The sequence below is a fragment of the Electrona antarctica genome (genome assembly GCF_951216825.1).
Source record: "Electrona antarctica genome assembly, chromosome: 18".
Taxonomy (NCBI): domain Eukaryota; kingdom Metazoa; phylum Chordata; class Actinopteri; order Myctophiformes; family Myctophidae; genus Electrona; species Electrona antarctica.
Genome location: NC_136799.1, coordinates 20,800,019 through 20,819,624, shown reverse-complemented (window position 1 = coordinate 20,819,624; position 19,606 = coordinate 20,800,019). Strand labels below are relative to the sequence as shown.

Sequence of the window (19,606 nt, the reverse complement as noted above, 5' to 3'; positions counted from 1 at the left end):
TATGCATTGGTATTATGTTTGATGTTGTTCAACCATTATTTGTCTTGTATATTGAGCATTTCTGAAAATACACTTAATACGGTATGCAGCATTTGGCCTTATGTCTGGCATAATGTGTATCTACTCGTAAAAGGGTTTTGTTAAAGTGAATGAGTCATTATGTTTGTATATTGTATTTTTGTGTGTTCAATAAAATGTGAAATGACGCAGATGCGCAGCGTGCGTGACAGCAGCTGGATGGGTGCGTGATCGACCAGAACCTGTGGTAACGTTTTGCCTTTACTTTGATATCAGGCATTTTATTTGTGCCATGGCCATCTTTTTCATTTGATTTAATTCAAATATTTACTTACTGGAGGTCGAACCCTTGCCAGTGTCTGTAACACGTCCTCGTCTTGAGGTTTGTTCAGGCTCATTCACTTGAGGTGATGTTCAAATAACGTTCAATATTAGAATTACATTAAATTATACTAGAGAGAGAGAGAGAGCTCCTGGCCTGTATCTATAATTTAATTTCTAATGCCCACTACATTTATGTAAACTACCTATTACCTACCTACGCATTACCTACTACTAGGTAGGCAATGCGGAACAACCTATGGGAACAACACTATTCTATTCTAAACGTACATGGAGTAAGAACTGCCTATGACACAATAGACCTGGCAAAAACGTACCCTATGCTAGCAACCAGGGCAAGGGGAGGAAGGCCATCAGACAGAGTTGGTACGAACATCATCGCACTTGAGAAACTACACCAAGGGGGGAAAAAAACATCTCGGAAACTCCTTTTTTCCTGCGCCTTTGCGCATAGATATGCCCCAGACTGGTCGAATCTATGTGGATTTATGTCGGATTGCGCGATTGACCGCTGCCGGAAAAAGATGACTGCGTTTGAAGTAAACAGCAGGAGGAGAAAGTGTGCCTTGTTTGGAGTTGAATGGGTCGTGTGCCACAACAACATAACTCTGAGTGCATCGAGGCCGACGGCAGCCTGGAGCAGCAGTTAGCCAGCTAACGTTAGCCTGCTAACGTTACAGGTGCTAGCCAACACGTTAGCCGACGCTAACTCCATTAGATGCTTGTGTATAATCGGGGCACTGGTTAACTTACTGTCGCCTGTTGCGGGGTCACTTTGCCGGGAACGTTTGTTGACATAACGCCAAGCACCCCCATCATAATCATCACCACCACACATAGCAGCGTTGTTGTTAGCTAGCCCCGTTTAGCTCGCTGCTGCTGCTGGCGCTGTGTTTACAGCAGCAGGCTAGCCTTCACTAGCCGCCAATGCTAGCGAGTTAACTCAATAACATGTGCTTATTCTCATGGAGTGGTTAGCTTTCTAGTCAACCTTACTCGACCCCCGAGCTTGACGTGTGCTGCAGTAACACTGTCCGTATTTGCGAAGCGAGCTGGTTGACTTTTTCACCGCACCAGGACCGACCCACCCACAGAGACTATCCGGGGCCGATGCTGACTGTTCAGCCCGGACCACGGCAACGTAAGGAGCCGCCACAGCCATGCAGCCGCAGCAGATCTATGACTTTTCAAGTGACGAGAACAGTCACAAATGGCGAGGCCTCTTCGTGCAAGCTTTACGAAAGGTAATATATGTGCTGTAAGTCATTGTGCTATATGCTGTCACGCTAGCATTCGTCAAATCGTCGTCGAGCGCCGTGTCATCTTTTTTTATTACATGTTTTCTTCTAATGGTGAATGAATGGTTTCACCGGTGGTTCTCCTTGAACACTGTGCAGACATACATTATTACATAACACAAACGTCTATCACTGAGCATATGTTTCTAACAATCCAGTGCCATCAGATCATCTGACAAGACCCAAAGACACAAAGTCTGCCCAAGAAGTCCTTGACGACAGCGGGTCTTTGCCTGTCTTAATGTTGCTGTCCGTTTCTGCTTTGTGGCATTCATTTTTTTGTCTGTTATTTGAATAGTGTCTCGCCCAGCTTCCCCTCTAATGGTTATTTTTTCCCATGTGTATTTGAGGAAGTAGGTTAGTTTTAACCAGTTTGTACAGCGCCTTGAACTACTGACTATGTTTCATAATTGCTCAGCAGACAGTTGGCTGCTGGTGTGACTTCTGTCTTTTTCACAAGTTACGGGACATCAAGATGACACCTCCCACTTTAAAGTACCAATGATAACCTAATGTAAACGTTTCTCCTTCCTTGTAAGATCAGACGTGTGTGTGTGTGTAGTCTAGGGTATATGACAGTATATGGCTGCTGTATTCCTTAGTTTGTAAATTGTAAGATCAGGCGTGTGTGTGTAGGCTAGCCTATGGTATATGATAGTATACGGCTGCTGTATATGGAACCAGTGAATAGCTCACAGCCTTGCAGATCAGAAAACTACTGCTGCTGTTTAATTGTGGAACCATTTTAGATTTCCTTATTTTAAGTTGTGGAAACTTGATTTCTCTAAAACCTAATCCAAGTTGGGAAAACATCATCAGTATCTACTGTTGGCCATGGATGGAGGCTATCCCATATCAATTTTGTTTTAACTCTCTCCTATTTCTCACATCACCTTGGTTTACCCCTGTCACCAGGTGACTTATTTTCCCTTCTGTCTCTTGTCTCCTGACCTGCTTGACTGCATGTCTCAGTCCTTTTCAAACTGGTCACCTACAGACTCCTAACCGAAGAGAGCCTTATTTTTTTTGTATCACATTCATTTACCCCCTCTTAACAGACCCAAATCATGTTTGATCTTGGAGGATGCCTCAAACTGCTCATTGCCCTGCTAAAATGTCAGTGAATAAACAAATCCATACAATCCTGAGGAGACCCACACATTATTGCCATGTAAAGCAGACAGACAGGCTGACTTCAAAACCTTTTGGAAAGGTTTTATTGGTTTCTCTATTTGTGGAAGAATTGTATGCCTTGTCCTGCTGTAGCTGGGGCTTTTAAGAGGTACTCATGGTGGGTAAAGAGAGTGACATGGGTTTTAAGTGGCAGCGCTTTGTCGGCAGTGCACAGTGGAGATAGGACATTTTCAAGCTGGGATATGCATTGGCTGTGGTACGACTGGGCTTATCTGAACCCTGGCAAAAATATATATTTTTATATTGTTGAAATAATTGAAGCTACTGAGCCACAGCAGTTTTTCAGACCATTAAAAAACATGTATATCGTCTATGAATTCAACAGTAGACTCAACAGTGTAATTTTCTGCTTATTTTGTCCATAATGCCATTTGCATAACTGTGGTAGTATGGTTGTACCACAGGAAGCTGGTGTCTTATGTGTCAGTAATGGCACACAATGTAGAGTACCCTACAGTTAAATGATTCAATGCCATGGTTATTGCAAGCTAACTTTGAAATAATGTTGTGAACATGTGATTGAGGAGGGTTAATCAAAAAGTGCGTAGGGAGGGAAGCATGCCACATGATAAGCTTTGTCGCGACCTAGCACTGCACAAGCAACAATAGTTTTACTTTCATCCATAGCGCGGTAGAGATTGTGTGGTGATGAATCAGGTGAAACTGTGAGAGCAGGTGTTGGGCCTCGGTTTCATTGTCTCAACTTGTTACACAACCGCCTGAGGGGAAAGCCTGTCGAGAGATTGACGCAAGAGAGGTTTGTTATGGTTGTGACTGACTGTGACTCGCTGTTTTTCACAGCTGTCTACACAGGGGGGTTTCCTTGTCAGAGGCTGCCAATCTGCCATGTTGGATGATTTGACTCCACCCCTTGTCAAAGGTGACCATGTTGGATGACTTCACTCCACCCCCTGCGTATTTAAAATATTACGTCTAGGCCGGGTGGCATGTTCCAAAGTTCACAAGACCCATTCCCTCCTTTTACCAGCTATCAAGATTTTTAGAACTAAATTGGACACCAGAAGGATGGTTATCTGATGGTGATAGAAAGAGTGAACAACCTTAATGAAAATAATTTGGTAATCCCACACTTGCTTGCAAAAGTCTTGATTGTAATGATCCCAACATTGTCACATTTTCTCTGAACTTCCTTAATTACACAACTGAAAATTCTACCTCCAGATGATAAATGGTTTAATCCATTGAAATAAGACTTGTGAATAGCCTCAAAAGGAAAGATTTGTGAACAATAATCCTTCATGTATTATGTGCACTACTAGCCACTTTGTCTGTTAATATACCACAGTTAAAGATCCTCTCTTAAAATACAAAACATATTTGAGCCATATTCTGAAAAATAAAGAGATTTCTAGAAACCACGTAGCTAGTGAACTTGACTTTCCTGGCCCCCCCTTCTCTCTCTCGTTCATGTTCCCTGTAACATTTTGCCATGGAGGGTAGTGTACCCGTGTCTATCTCATGGCTATTCCTGATGGCAGCGGCTCGTGCCCAGTGCTATGCGAGAGCATTATTCAGCCGCTGACATTCTGCTGTTAATGATAACTGTGCATTCTCTGGGTCTGACGTTTCACTGGCACTGTGAGAGAAGCCAAGGGCATGCTGGGTAGGTACAGTTTCATTCTGTTGCCAGCCATGTCAAACTGGTGGAGGGTGATGCTGAGTTTGCAGTGCACCACTGACCATTAAGTGTTGAGATTGGCCTCTGTCCTGTCCACATGGAGAAGTAGTAGTTAGGGAGTGATTTGGTGTCTTCAATCCATTGTTTGAAGCACAGTATGGATACTCTGTCGGTACAGATTAACAGTTATATAGCTCATTTAGTGTGACTGTGACAGTGAAATTCCTGCTTAGTAGCATTCAATGGGATGTGAGTAAAATTGAAGATGCAGCTTGTACATTTTTGGGCACCATGGCAGGACAACTTGGTGGCAAAGAGGAAGCGTAACCCATTTTGGCCTGACGTCGAAATGACGTCTGACGTCTGACAGTTTTCTGAAAAACCTTATGTTTCTGGACCCCAAAAATTAGGACCCCAAAAATTATATGTAATATGCCTCCCCCCATCTGAAAATATGTGGGACCTCACCAGGAGCAAAGATTTGAGTTAAAATGTTCACTCTGTAATAATATATATTCAAAGATTTGAGGCACATTCTCACGATTTTTCAAAAATAGCAGACCTACAAGTTCATAGCGCTATGATCTTGTAGATCTGCTATTTTTCAATAGCTAAAGTATAACATAATGCTTTAAAACACCAAAAGGGGTTCCCGCCCAAAATGGGTTAAGCAAAACATACAATAGATATTGTTATAGTTTTATCCGTCTGGATCCAAAATGGGACAGTAAAGTCTGACATACTTCCACTTTAAGATACATGCCAACTGTTAAGAGCTGAGAGTACACTGTTGTGTACTGTAGATCACACCATTCCTTTAAAAGTGGAATTGGCTTTGTTGCCTCCACAACATGTGGCACAGTGTAGTAGTGGACCTCAACCCTGCTCACTTCTGTCCCACTTATCGGCCTAGAATTTAACCATGCCAGGCCCAGATCCCTCTTTTTCTGCTTTCCGTATTTCACCACTGCAGGTATATTATATATGTTTTCAAATGAGATGTAGGATTAGACGATACTGTCAGTCATGCAACTGCGCCACCTCACCCCTGCCTGATATATTATAACTCTTAGCTGGGAGGCCATACATGGCGTAGGTAGGGCCAGACTTTTGAATGACAAAATGAATGGATAATACGTTTGTGACTCGCTCCGGTAAACATGAACAATGTGAATTCGTGAAAACTATGCACTGTGGACTAGTATCGATCTTTTGACCATTCGTTGCAGTGGTCAATCTTTTTTCTTTTTTACACGGTGTATGTTTGTGCGGTCGGTGAACTTTTCTCTCCCTCCCTTTGTGCGGTATGCGTGCGTGTGTGTAGTGTACCGTGCGGTACACGCACACACCTGTGCGTAGTGTACCGCGCGGTACACGCACACACCTGTGCCAGTGATCACCCTCCCCTGTGCCAATATTGGCACCCGTGATTAAGGATGCCTACCCCTGGCCTGAACTTTAATCTAATGCATTCTTGAATCTTAATTATTGTAGTAGGGGAGAACAGGGTAAGAAAGAAAGACACTATAATAAAGTGTTAATTTATGATTATCTGGTCTATTATTTGCTATTGTGACTTGTCCTTGTAAAAATGCCAGCATGGCTGTTTGGCTTTATAGTGACTTTGATTAACATACGGTACACATATTATGCCGTGATTGACACTAACTGTTGCCTGACTGTCCATGGCAAGTAAATATAACATTAGGGCAGTGGTTTTCTTCCAGGTTGCCTGATGGGCAAGTGCATTCAGTCTTCATTAAATATTATTGGCTATTCTTGAAGTACACTGTTCTTTTTTTTTCATTCTGTTTTTCAAAGTGACTGTTGCCACTCGCCAGTTACCGACATTCATTTGTTCTACAACCGTACATTTTACCTATTATTTTATTATGGACTTTTAGGGCAAGTGGGCATGACCTTTGGTCAAGTAGAACTTGAGCTTTATTTGCCAGTGTGAACCTAGAGTTCTCAAATTCTGCCCAAACCCTAAGAATTGAGATCACCAATTCACCATTGTCACCCCAATAAATAAATGAATAAAATGCATTTTTGCACTAGATGCAATTAAAATTGTGTCTGAGATTCTTGCTGATTAGAGTAGACGGGCTTTAAACGTTTTTGTCCAAGAACACCAGACTATCGATATTTTTAGGCTTAAGCCTGGTTTATATTTCGTCATATGGCAGTGTTGTCCTGTGAAAATTGCAGATCTACAAGCTAACAATGTGACATGTTGTGAACTTGTGGATCTGCTGTTTTTGGTAAGTGGCACCATCGTATGACAGCATACTTCAGTCATTCAGTACAGTCTTGACTGTCGTTCGACTCTTAAGTGTACAGAACATGCAATAATGCAACATTATATAGTTGCGACTGCAAGAGGGCTGTGCTTGTGCTTGTATCATTTCAATTCCCTTGTTTTGAACGGTCTTGATTGGACCGATATCTTTATCCAAGGGATGGCTTCTATTTGTTTAAAAAATAAATCCCACGATTTTGCAAACCATGTAATCCTGGGCGCTACCCTCCCTCTGCCAACCTGGGGAGAGCAATGGACTGACCTCATGTCTCCTTCTATGCATGAGGAGTCCAAGCCGCTTCTTTTCACCTGACTGGGGGGAGTTTCCCATGTTGGACGTAGCGTGTGGAAGGAACATGTTATTCCAACCAGTTCCTTTCTCCTCCATCAGGTGCCCCGGCTGTCCAGGGGGAGGCAGTATAGAAGAGACCAGGATGTGTTTTATGATGGTACCTACCTATGGGACATGAGGAGAACATGCCAACTCCACATAGAAAGCCCCTTTTGCCAACCCTGCTTCTATTTTTGAGGGGCTATATACAGGTTTAAAGTTTGTTTTTCATTAGAAACTGTAGTAGCCTATACAACTTTGTTTACGTTGCGATGCACTATAGGGTAATTTGTTTCTCTCACTCTCCAACAAATAGCAAAGCGATAGCGTGTCTGTTCAGCCTTTTTAGATTAGGGTTTGAGTCGTTTGGACGAGCGCAGCGCAGACAGACATTGCTGCTACGTGGTGGTGGACTAGGACGAGCCTAAAACGAGATGCCGTGGCTAATATCTTTCCTCACAAGGACAGCGAGTGAGAACCGCAAGCACTGCAGACGAAAGATGCGCTCCTCAGGCTCCTGGCTAGTAGCCTACTACTGGTCAACCCGCAGGCAGCCGGTGTCTTCCCGGTTCTCACACGCTGTCCAGTGTCCACCACCCACCAGCAGCACCAAGCTCTTGTCCTAGTCCACCACCATGCAGCAGAAATTAAACTCAACTCGACAAGTCAACGAGACGAGTAACGTCATACATGCGTCAGACACTGTACATTGGTAGCGATGTTGGCAAATTATGACGGCACCCCTCACTTAAAAAGGGTGATTTCTTTTAATCTTTTTGTCCCTTTGGTAGATCTAGGCGATATGACTTCAAATCAATATCACTATTATATTAGTCGCTGCGGAAGTGGAACTATACAGGAACTTGAGGAAGGGAGGGAGATGTGGGCATTTCAGAAAATCCTCCATGTGGTTTCGTTTCCTGGTTCAATGAGACTCGAACAGTGAAAGGTTAGCAAAGAGTGCCATCTAGTGTAAAAACTAAAAACACAAAAGACGGAATTGGCAAAAGATTGCCCGGGGTTATTTAATCCATTAAATCATAGCGCCCTAGCGATTTATAGCAGCGGAGCACTTTTACCGACAGACCGGATGTTATCCCGGATGTGGATGTAGCAGCTAAATGTAGCCAAAACACTAGAGGCGATCAACAACAACGGGAGGTAAGATTAAATCTACCGCGACTAGCGTCTGGACAGCGGGGGGGGGGCCGTCTAACACATGATCTTTTCTTAGAATTGGATGGGATGATTTAGATCGCGAGTTATTAACTGCTTCCGCGCCATTGGCGTAGATCTAGGTCAATTGAAGCCTATTATTTAAATCGATATGTATATCGTTGGGATTAATATCGATGTACAATATATCGTTACATGCCTATGTATGGTACTTAAAGTGAATTGCAGCTCAGCAAAAGTGAATTGATCCCAGTGTATCCACGATAAATTCAAATATCTACGATACGATTATTGTGATTGTTTTTTTTTTATTTATCCCGATAACAATTATTGTCCCATCCCTACTTCACAGTTCCTGTGCCCCTGCCTCAGGAGAAGTACTATACTAAGAGTTCAGAGTCTGCAGACATGGCTGGGAAATCATTTAATAACCTGTTGAATACCAATTGTAATTTTGATGACCTGTCTGTTCTAAATTGGTTGTATTGTACCAAACACCCTAATAGGTGAGTGACCCTATTTTGTTAGGTCCTAAACAATCTGTCCTAAATCTAGGTGCATACTCTAGCCACATTGGCTGGTAACCAACCATAATATTTAGGTCCTGATGTATTCTAGTACAAACAAATGTCAACAAAACATAGGAGACTGATGAACGTTTTTTTCAATTTATTTTTTAAAAGCACAGGTTCAGTTACCTATTATGAAAATCTTTTTCATTGGCATGAGCTTGTGCCTTGGCTAGAGTTCTCAAACTCTGCCCGAACCCAACCTGGCCCGATCGGTACCGACCCGACCTTTTCGGGCCAAACAGCTAATATGTCGGGCCGGGCCAAGCCTCGGGCTCTGTGATTTTCCGAGTTATTAGCATAATATGTGACCATACCCTTAACATCCTATATAATGCAAAAAAGTCCAAATTTCATCATTCTTTAAGTAGCATGTGACATATGAAACTATAGGGTTTTCATGATTCTGAATCCATTCCAAGCATTCGTTTTGCCCAAAAAACACTCCTTGGGAGGTAAACGGCCTCACAAACGTGATGAGGTCAGCACATTTGGTCAAGTGGATATGGCCTAATTTAGCCCCAGGAGTGTTTTTTGTGCAAAACTAATGCTTGGAATGGATTCAGAATCATGAAAACCCCCTAGTTTCATGTCACATGCTACTTAAAGATTGATGAAATTTGGACTTTTTTGCCTTATATAGGATGTTAAGGGTTTGGTCACATATGCTAATAACTCAATTTCCCACGGGAGTTGAATTTCAAACTTTTAGTATATGTTATTAGACACCTTTAGAAACACATTGGTGAAGAAATTTCTTGGTAACGATTTAGTTCCCAGATTGGTCAAATACCTGATAAAATGCCCTTACTATTAACTTGCCATATGCTTAAATGTTTTATAAGATCAATCGGATTATCACACGATAGCTGAAGGTTTTCGTCATGTTGCACTGACTAAGCTATCTCGTTAAACCCAGCTGGCTGCGATGAATAACCTAATCATTAATCAACGTCACCATTCACCTAACGATCCATATAAGTGATGTAACTCTGTAAACGCAAGCTACAAGCAAGTGTATGATGACCAGTGACCACGCAATGTTACAGTCCACTGCAGGCTACAGGTTATTTGATTTCCAAAATGCTTAGTATTATTACCGCCGTCCGTCGGCACGCCTCGTTATATGTGCCCAAAATAACAGATCTGTAAGCTGTCGAGACATGCCATTATAGCCAAGTTGACAGTTGGTATAATAATATTGCCGCTCCGTTCGGGACTGTTGCACAACGGTGAATGATTGCACTTTGCGAACGGGGACAATACTTGGACATAATACTTGGACAATACTTGCGTCACTTCAGAGGAAACTAAAGGGATCAGCTGCTATTCATCTTTACTCACCAGTCACCACCACTGTCTGGAATCCATTAGAATGATGGAAATGGAACATTAACAGCCTAACGTGAGTTACATAAATCATTTATTTCGGCAATAAGTCCGTTGAACTCCGTCCTCACTCTCACACTGGACCACGGCGCCGCCATTTAGTGGCGTCCTTTTTGTTTTTTTTTGTCGTGCTTTTTTGGGCTTCGGGCTTAACATTATGGTAATCTTTAGGGTTGGGCCGAGCCTCGGGCCGGCCCAGTTAGGGTAGGGTAAGGCCTTCATTTCTGGGCCCGTTGAGAACTCTAGCCTGGGCAATGTAGTTGCATGGTGTCTGCCTCTGTGACCTGTAGACAAACGGTTGACTTCCTGCTCTGGTGCAGATATTCGGTAAGACTGTCTGAGTAATCGCCCTGCCTCTCCCATAACCTACTAACAGTCCTGTCAACACTAGCCGACTCACTAGCCGTAGATAGAAGACAAGGCTGGACACAGGCAGGAGGGCTTGTTGGGTCAGGTCAGATTAGGGTCATGCGCTATGGATTGTCTGCCTGCCTTCACTCTGTGAGTAAGTTAGTCACATGTCCATGGATGACTTTCTGTATGTGTGTCTTCTGCATGTTTTGGTCTTTATGTGTGAGACAGTGTATGTTTCCTTTTTTGACTGTGTTTTTGTCTGTGTGGTGTCTGTAGGCGTGTGTGCACATTTATGCATCCTTGTTTCATCTGTCTTAATTGGGTTTCTGTGTTCATGTGGGTCTCTCTCTGTCTGTCTGTCTGTCTGTCTGTCTGTCTGTCTGTCTGTCTGTCTGTCTGTCTGTCTCTCTCTCTCTCTCTCTCTCTCTCAGTCAATGTTGCTCTCTGCTCCGTGGTTCCCCAGACAGTCTGGTTGTAATGGCAGATGATGTCATTCCATGAATCACAAACAAGTGACACATGCTTGGCTATAATAATAACCCCTCCCCCACCTTACATACACACGCGTACACACACCCCTACATTACCTGCAACCTGAGCCCCATGTACACAGCCAGGAAAGTAATCAATTGAATTAGAAATGTTAACCCTGTCGTAACACTGTCACCCCTCTCTATCACTCTGCTAATCTCAATGTGCAGTTACCCACCAGCACACAAGAACAGCACCTCACTGCACTCTGTTATCTAGCTTTATGTTGCATCATCACTAGAAGCTCGACCCGCCTGTGGCGCGTCTACACCAGGAATCTGTGTCGCAGTGCAATCCGAGTGAGAGACACACTATCTGTGCCCATTGACTGTGTGTTTTCCACGCTGGGCCAGTTGTGTTGTTGTTGTTCTGTGGTGGTGGTGTTTCTCCGTGAATGTGGTGTGTCTGCTGTCCGTGTATATTCTCTGCCCATCGCATCACGGAAAGGGAAACCACAGAGCTGGTTTGAAAACGCACGGGTTCGGTCGGTGACGTATTTCGGCCACAGAGCACAGGCGTAGGCGGCGCTGCCGCATGCTCAGCATGCGTCACAGTCTATGACTTGCCATACTGAGCTGCGCATGAAATGTTCGCTCACAACTTGTTAGTTGTTACTGGCTCAAATGTATATATGACATGGTCGCTGTCAGGTGAAAATGGCCAACTACAACGCATTGCATTGTAGATTTACTTTTGGGAGACCCTTGCATTGTTTCCATTGATTCTATAATTGATTCTGTAATCTATTGATTACTTGATAAATCGAATCATTGAGAAGCGTGTTTTCTTTTAAATATCAACAAATTGATTAACCACTTAGTCCCTATTTCATACCATGTCGTCCCTAATAAACTAACAAAACATAGAATTAGTTTATGGGAAGCCCAAAATAGGGATTGATTATTAACTCTCTCTACCACTAGCTGTTAGCATAAACCCCAGTTCCCAGTGCCAGCATACACGTTCACTTTAAAAGACAGTTTGCAATCCCATAGTTGGAACGGTGGGGTGTTGCTATAGGAACCGGACCAATGTTAAAAGCTTCCGTAGGCCTCAACCATTATATAGACGGAGTATGCGTTGGGGTACGTATATATACGGGCCTGGGATATGACGCCACCTAGCGTCGACGTCTGTATATATACGGACTTGGGGGAAAAAAGAGTTAATATATTTGATCAAATTATTGATTTTCCGTTCCTTTTTTTTATAATAAATTATATTATTTGTATTAACTGTTGCACTGCACAGTGTAAAAGTTGAATGTGTGTGTCGGGTAGGTTGTTTTGTCTGACCTTCACTGTTTTTCCAGCCAACTAGAGCTTTAGTTAGTATACAGGGGGACCAACAAATGACAGTTGGACACCTGCCAAAGTGGCTAGCAGACGAGGGAAAAAAACAAAAGGTAGCCACAAAAAAAAAAGATGCCAGTCTGTAGGCTAGTATTATTTTCACAAGTGTGTGTGTGTGTGTGTGTGTGTGTGTGTGTATACCCCAATTGGGGCCCCCCATTCTATACATTTATGTATGCATTCACTCATGCAATAGTATGGCACGTTGGATAAGCATCAACCAAATGGCATATCTGTGTGCCTGTGTGGCCCAATTCTGCCAGTGTTTTTTCTCATGGCTCTGCTTTACTCTCACTGTACGGCTGGCTGGCCCTGCTCCAGTCTGCATGTGTAGTGTGAGGCTGCCTGCTCACCCTGCTGGTACACCCACACATCAATACCACTCAGTCGGATGCTATGATCCTCAGTCCCACGGGCCTACCGCGTGTGGTGCAGAGAACATGGGGAACTGAGGGGATAGAGGCGTGCAGGAAGGGGATTGGGGAACTGAGGGAGAGAGGCATGCAGGGAGTAGGTAGAGGATTGGGGAACTGAGGGAGACAAGCATGTAGAGAGAGGAAGAGCAACAACACAAGACTATAGAGCTTCTGTATACCGATTTGCGTGATGTATGGATAAGATCTGTACGAGTAATATAAATAGCAAAAAGTGGCCTCATGATGGCGCTATAGCAGGCAGATATGGAAAATGCAGGGCAAAGGTTTTTCCTTGGCCTCTAATGAGTGTGCATACAAAGATGTACACAGATCGGTGCAATTATAGGTGAAAACATGAATTGGCCTGTTCTAGCGCCACCATGAGGCTGTTTGACATTTTTGTAAGTGGCATTTTTCCTCTCCCTAGTGGGAATGTGCATGCATAATTTCACAGAAATTGCACACAGTGTTCAAGATTTGAGGCATTTTGTTCAAAATGGACCAATCCTGCAAAATTTGGAAGGCAATCTTAGCTAATCGGGATGAAATATGGGAAGGTGGACAAGTCTGTGTTGATCACATGACTATAGAGATAGTGTATACTGATTTGCGTGATATATGGCTAAAATGTGTATGAGTAATGTAAATAAATGTGTTTTGCAAAAATAGGCCTCATGGTGGCAATATAACAGGCCTTTGTGGAGAAATTGGGGCAGAGGTTTGTCGTTGGCATCCAGGGAGAGTGTGTGTGTGTGCATAGTTTGGCATCGTTGGGCCAGTGGTGCCGGAGATTAGCTGTACACAGACGGACGGACGGAGTGGAAAACATACTCTCTCCCCTTGCCTTCGGCCTGGTGGAGACAAATAAAGGATGATGGTGGTGAGAGAAATGGAGGGAGTTTCAGAACAGAAGAAGTGTCAGATGCAGATAGAGAGACAGATGGACAGAAAGAGCAGCAGAGGGAAAAGAGAAAGTGTGAGTGAAAGAGAGAACTGTGACTTCCTGTATGCCGGTCTTCCATCCTTAATGGAGCTGAAGCATGTAACTGAACACCTTCAGCATGGTTGTGCATGAAAGCCTCGGCTCCATATACATTTCTACACTTTTCTTATTCATACTGTAGCTGTCTAATAGGCCAGTCAATCTATGATTTGACCCAAAAGAAATTGCAATAGTAATCGTTCATGGTTTTTTATGATCCTTAGGGTCATCCAAATGACATTAGGATAAAATTTCAAATTTGAATTGTGCTTTAACCCATTTAGGACTGAGGCTGATTAAAAAAAAATCACACCCGTGTGAAGTGAGTGGTGCAACTCCGTGTGGTGGGGGTTCCCGGGGGGGAGGGTGGGGGGGGGGAATTCCATAGCCACAGGAACGCACCCAGGGTACCAGCCCGGTTCTGGCGAGCCGCCCCGTGTCCGAAACGGTAGAGAAATGACAGTTAACATGTGGGGGTCCCCAGGGGTGGGGGAGTTCCAGACCCCCAGGAATGCGCCCAGGGGGCTGGGCCGGTTCCGGCGTGCCGCCCCGCGTCCAAAACGGTACTGTACTGTACTGTCACTATACTGTACTAGCACACCCGAAATCATCATATAAACAGTTAATATGTGCGTTTCTGTGTGTGTTAGGTTGCGCACAGGTGGTGAAAAACAACCATGCTGTTTTCGTGCTCATACCCAGCCAGCCACCCACCCAGCCAGCCACCCACCCACCCACACACACACATAGCTCCATAAGGGAGTGGTTGCACCACTCAAAAAAAGTCTTCTAAATCCTAAACGTTTTTTTAAAAAACCTATGTTTCTATGTCCGTGGTGCTCAACCTTTTTCCTGTCAAGGACCCCCAGAATTATCTGTATTTGGCCGCCGACCTCCATCTGAAAATTTGTTCCAGGGACCCCCCAGAAGCGAAGATTTGAGTTAAAAACGTTCGCTCTGAAATATTTTTTATTCAAAGATTTGCGCCACATTTTCACGATTTCGCAAAAATAGCAGATCTACGGTGCCGTGCTACGAGCTTGTAGATCTGCTATTTTTCAATAGCTAAAGTATAACATAATCAGGGCTGCACACAACCTTTTTTGGTCTAGTACTCAGAGGAGCACCTGGAGAAGTTACTTGGTACTCCAAAATGCGGCGACCCGTCTCGCCGGATGGATAAAAGAGGGATGCATGAATAACTTATAGAAAAACTATATTTATTGGATAGGTGGGGACTGGTGAGTCAATGGAGGGTATTGCAACTCTAGATTAATACCATTATAAAAAAAAATCTAGAGTTGGAAATTGCAGCTAGGTCCATGTGTGGTCCAGCCCTAAATGCATATTCTAATAAAAACAACTTAATACTTCCTAAGGATAATATGAGCATCAAAGCAATATTTAGGTACTTTTAAAAAAGATATATATTTTAATAGCCGATCTACTAGCTCACAACGTGTTGCGGAGGCGACACGTTGTGAGCTTGCAGATCAGCTATTTGTTTAACATACACGTCGTACGGCGAAGCATACGTCAGGCTTCCCGAGGAAACGTACAGTCAGTCTCAGACAGTTAGACACACATGGCTCCTCGGTGCAAAAATAAACAGTGTACACTACCCGACTTTACGATAATAAGGGACAGTATGTCGGGACACAGTGTTGTCATGTTGATAAGCTTCATGTTGTGCAGGCTGCAGCAGCAGTGCCAGTCCGCAATGCTTTGCACTCTTCCCACTGTCGGAACTAAAACCTGTACCCGTAAAAAGTCAGTGGCCGGTGCCTATAAGCCAGACCGAATCACGACAGTGTGATTTGAGTCTGGCTTATTAGCCGAGAGTGACGGCATCGCACACGAGCAACTTGCTCCAGCACCCGGAAAACAAACATAAGCACAGCAGTGAATGGGAAGAGTGCAAAGCATCCAAAGCATCCCCTTTTACAACTTTTACTTTTTAGTTTGCTCCACATCTGAAACGGAGAAGCCGAACCATTTGTGTCAGGATTTCTCAGTAGTAAACTCCTGTCAACCGAACCGCCCTCCTCCCAGCACCATGGAAATGAAAATGGATCCTCCCTCGTTTGAGTAAGGACGCGCTGTGATTGGCCACAATGGCCAGTGCACTTGTGCAAGACGTACTTTGATTGGCAGTCGGTGGGAAATGCTCTCGCTACAGATTTTACTAGTATTCTGGCCATAATAATCATTCTAGGCGGCCCCAGCAGGCGGTACGCAGAAGCGCTTCCCGGCGCTTGATTGACAGCGCATAATTCATTTTGACGACGCATGCGCACTGGCGTACCGCCTGTGTGCAGCCCTGAACATAATGCTTAAAACACCATAAGGGGTTCCCGTCCAGAATGGGTTAAGTAGCATGTGACATGTCAAACTAGGGTTTATTCATGATTCTGAATCAATTGCAAAAAACACCGTAGCTGATGACGTCATCACATTTGGGCAAGTGGCCTTATATAGGTTTTCAATGGTACCCCAACGTTCAACGCCTGAATTTACCATGATCCAAAATGTATATAATAATCAATATTTTATGTTATTTGGATGACCCCAAGGATCATAAAAAACCTTGAACGATTACTATTGCAATTTCTTTTGGGTCATGGCCCTTTTTAGCTTAGATTGACTGGCCTATAAATGCAGCAATACCACCCACTAAAATGCTGAGTTCTGGCTGGGGGGCTGTTTGCTTTCAAATTCACCAGCCACTTGAGTGGGTGTTTTTAAGACTATTGAAGTTCTGCAGGTTCAGTTGACTCATTTTAGCTTTATAAAAAAAGATTAACCATATGTGATTACTTTTCAAATTCAGGGTTTCTCCCCGCTATTCTCTATGTGCACAGACTGCACACTTTCTTTTTCTTTCTGTAGAATCACTCTCTCTGTCTGTCTGTCTGTCTGTCTGTCTGTCTGTGTGTGTGTGTGTGTGTGTGTGTGTGTGTGTGTGTGTGTGTGTGTGTGTGTGTGTGTGTGTGTGTGTGTGTGTGTGTGTGTGTGTGTGTGTGTGTGTGTGTGTGTGTGTGTGTGTGTGTGTGTGTGTGTGTGTGTGTGTGTGTGTGTGTGTGTGTGTGTGTGTGTGTGTGTGTGTGTGTGTGTGTGTGTGTGTGTGTGTGTGTGTGTGTGTGTGTGTCCCCGTCCATCAGCCCCTAGGCTCAGGTTTCACAAGTTACTGTAAATACACAGACAGTATCAACCACACATGTTCTCCTTCTATGTCCTCAGGTAGCCTTCCTGTTAGACATGTTAGCAGCTTCACATCACCACATCTTTTAACGTGACAGACTTTATTCAAACTTCCATCATTTATTCATTCATTTTATCAACCAATCAAAATAACTTCAGATTAGTTTTAAGGAATGTTTAGCGCTTCATCCATAGCAGGGGTTCTCAACGTTTTTGGCTGGGGACCCCCGGCAATGCTTTGACAATGTCTCGTGAAACCAACTGGTCGCTAGGGACATGTTGGCACCTGACAACTGGGTACCTGGACGAGACCAGTGGGCACCTGGACATGTAGGCACCTGGACGACTGGGCACTAGGGACATGTGGCCACCTGCACGAGTGGGCACCTAGGGACATGTTGGCACCTTGACGAGACGACAGGTGAGCACCAAAACCGACTGGGGACTAGGGACATTTGGCCACCTGAACGACTGGGCACCTGGACGAGACTAGCGGGCACCTGGACGAGTGGCCATAACTGGGCAGTAGGGACATGTGGGCACATGGGCAACTGGCCACGTGGACAGTTGGGCACCAAAACCCAGAGGCCACTAGGGACATGTAGCCACCTGGACAACTAGGCACCTGGGCGAGTGACCTTTTATCTTAACATATGCTTTCGTTCACATTTGGCCAATGCCATGTAGGTGTGTGGGCCAGCAGCCCGAACGCATATGGCGCATAGCGGCCAGAACTTCCAGTTTATTTTACCATGAAGGAGGTTGTTTACGCTGACGTCAGTCAACACGTGGGTTTAGACCCCTTTCAATTCAGAATTTTATTGTCAATGGCATTAGAATCCTTTACAGATGTACTTACTACTTATGTGGTCATGTCATGTGAGCTGCATATTTTCTCCGATGTTTATGAGATGTTGTGACGTGTCGTAAATAATCCATTTGATTACATGTCCATATGGAAAAAATAAGTCACTGATAGATTCTCATTGTTGTAGTTGTCCTCTACATCATTGTGCTTATGCTTATCTTACATGTACATTTCTCAAGATGAAATTCAAAGCGATTGTTTAGACTGGTGTGGTTTTTCTGTGGCGTCATCCAGCTGAGGGGTTAGCGTTAGCAGCCTAACCTCCCTGTCTGTTGTTAGTGGCTCATTAAAAATCGTCGCTACCTCGCGGTTAGAATATTAAAGCTTCTGATGATTTTAAAGTTACGACCACCACATTAGCTATAGGTGATTTTGCTTCTGGTTCATTTGGGGTGCATTTTGTGGTATTCAAAATAAAAGACCCCGTGCATCTAGTCGACAGGGAAGTGACAGCACCAGAGTTCAATGGTAGCAGTCAATGGTGTTAATGAACTCATTTCTCAATCGGTTGTATGAGAAATGATGCTCAATATATATTAAATCGTAGTAGTATTAAAGTATTAAATCGGGTTGTTCTTGTGGTCACTGATTAGGGATTAATTTATGTACTTTGATGCTGCTCCATTAGATGTGTTTGTATTGGTAAGTTGATTGCCATTGCATACCAGTTGTAGCATCCCATCATATATGGATTTAAAACATTAATCCCGGTTGCGCCCGCTGGCCAAGTGGTCCAGGCGCATGCAACATGCCTGGCAGCGGGTCGCGTGTTCGAGTCCCGTCCATGTCTCTCTCCTCTCCCGCTTTCCTGTCAGTCTTCATTTGATACTATCAATAAAGGCAGAAACGCCTAAAATAAATCTAAAAGAACGACAACCGCAGCAAACTAATTATGTAAATTATGTTAATTACAGTTACGCCAAAACTTTGTCACTTTTGTTACAAATGGCTCAGTTTGTAACAAAAGAGGGATTTGAGTCATAAACTACAAATATGTGCCTATGTCTATTCATACTATTGTGGTATGTTCTGATTCCATATTCAGGCTGTTTGTTCATAAGCCGTATGCCGGTGTCTGTATTTTCATGTTTTGACTATTTTTCTCTCCTAAGGAAGATAGAGAGTACTTGTTAGTCGCAGGCCACGCGATGAAACGGGCCAGCTACTCTGTGAATGGAATCAAACAAGGGGAAACCCCCAGAGTTTCTGCTTGTGGTGACTCATAGCTCCTGGTGTCATGTGGAATTTGGTCAAGTGCTTTTCGAGGTCGAGAGAATGCATCTTATAACTTCTGCTGTGACCCCGCCCCCTCTTTTTCCATTTACAGATTTACACTTGTAGATTATTTATAACTTTGGTTTGTTTAAGCCGACGTCAATATAGAAAATTCTAGAAGGAACTGGAGCCAGAATTTACTCATCTTTGTCAGTTTGCTCCTGTTTTGAAAAGTATATTGAGTGCTTTGTGAATGTGTTGGAATTGTAGGGAAGGTTTTGTCATAAAAGTTTGTATCAAATATTATTACATTTTCCTTGTATTTTCCATTTATTTCATGTATATATCATATATATCATACATACCTGTTATAGCTATGCTTATTCATGAGCAATTAAATAATTTTCCAAATGGAAAATTATTTAAAGA

General features: G+C 43.6%; 1 protein-coding gene across 1 annotated transcript in view; it reads left to right on the top strand.

Moving 5' to 3' along the window:
• The first annotated feature begins 682 nt into the window (after positions 1–682).
• Positions 683–19,606, top strand: part of sos2 (son of sevenless homolog 2) — a 58,097-nt gene continuing 39,173 nt past the window's right edge. Inside the window, exon 1 of the mRNA XM_079528925.1 lies at positions 683–1,604. Coding sequence (XP_079385051.1) covers positions 1,521–1,604 — 84 coding nt within the window. The 5' untranslated portion in view covers positions 683–1,520. The remainder of the gene's footprint in view (positions 1,605–19,606) is intronic.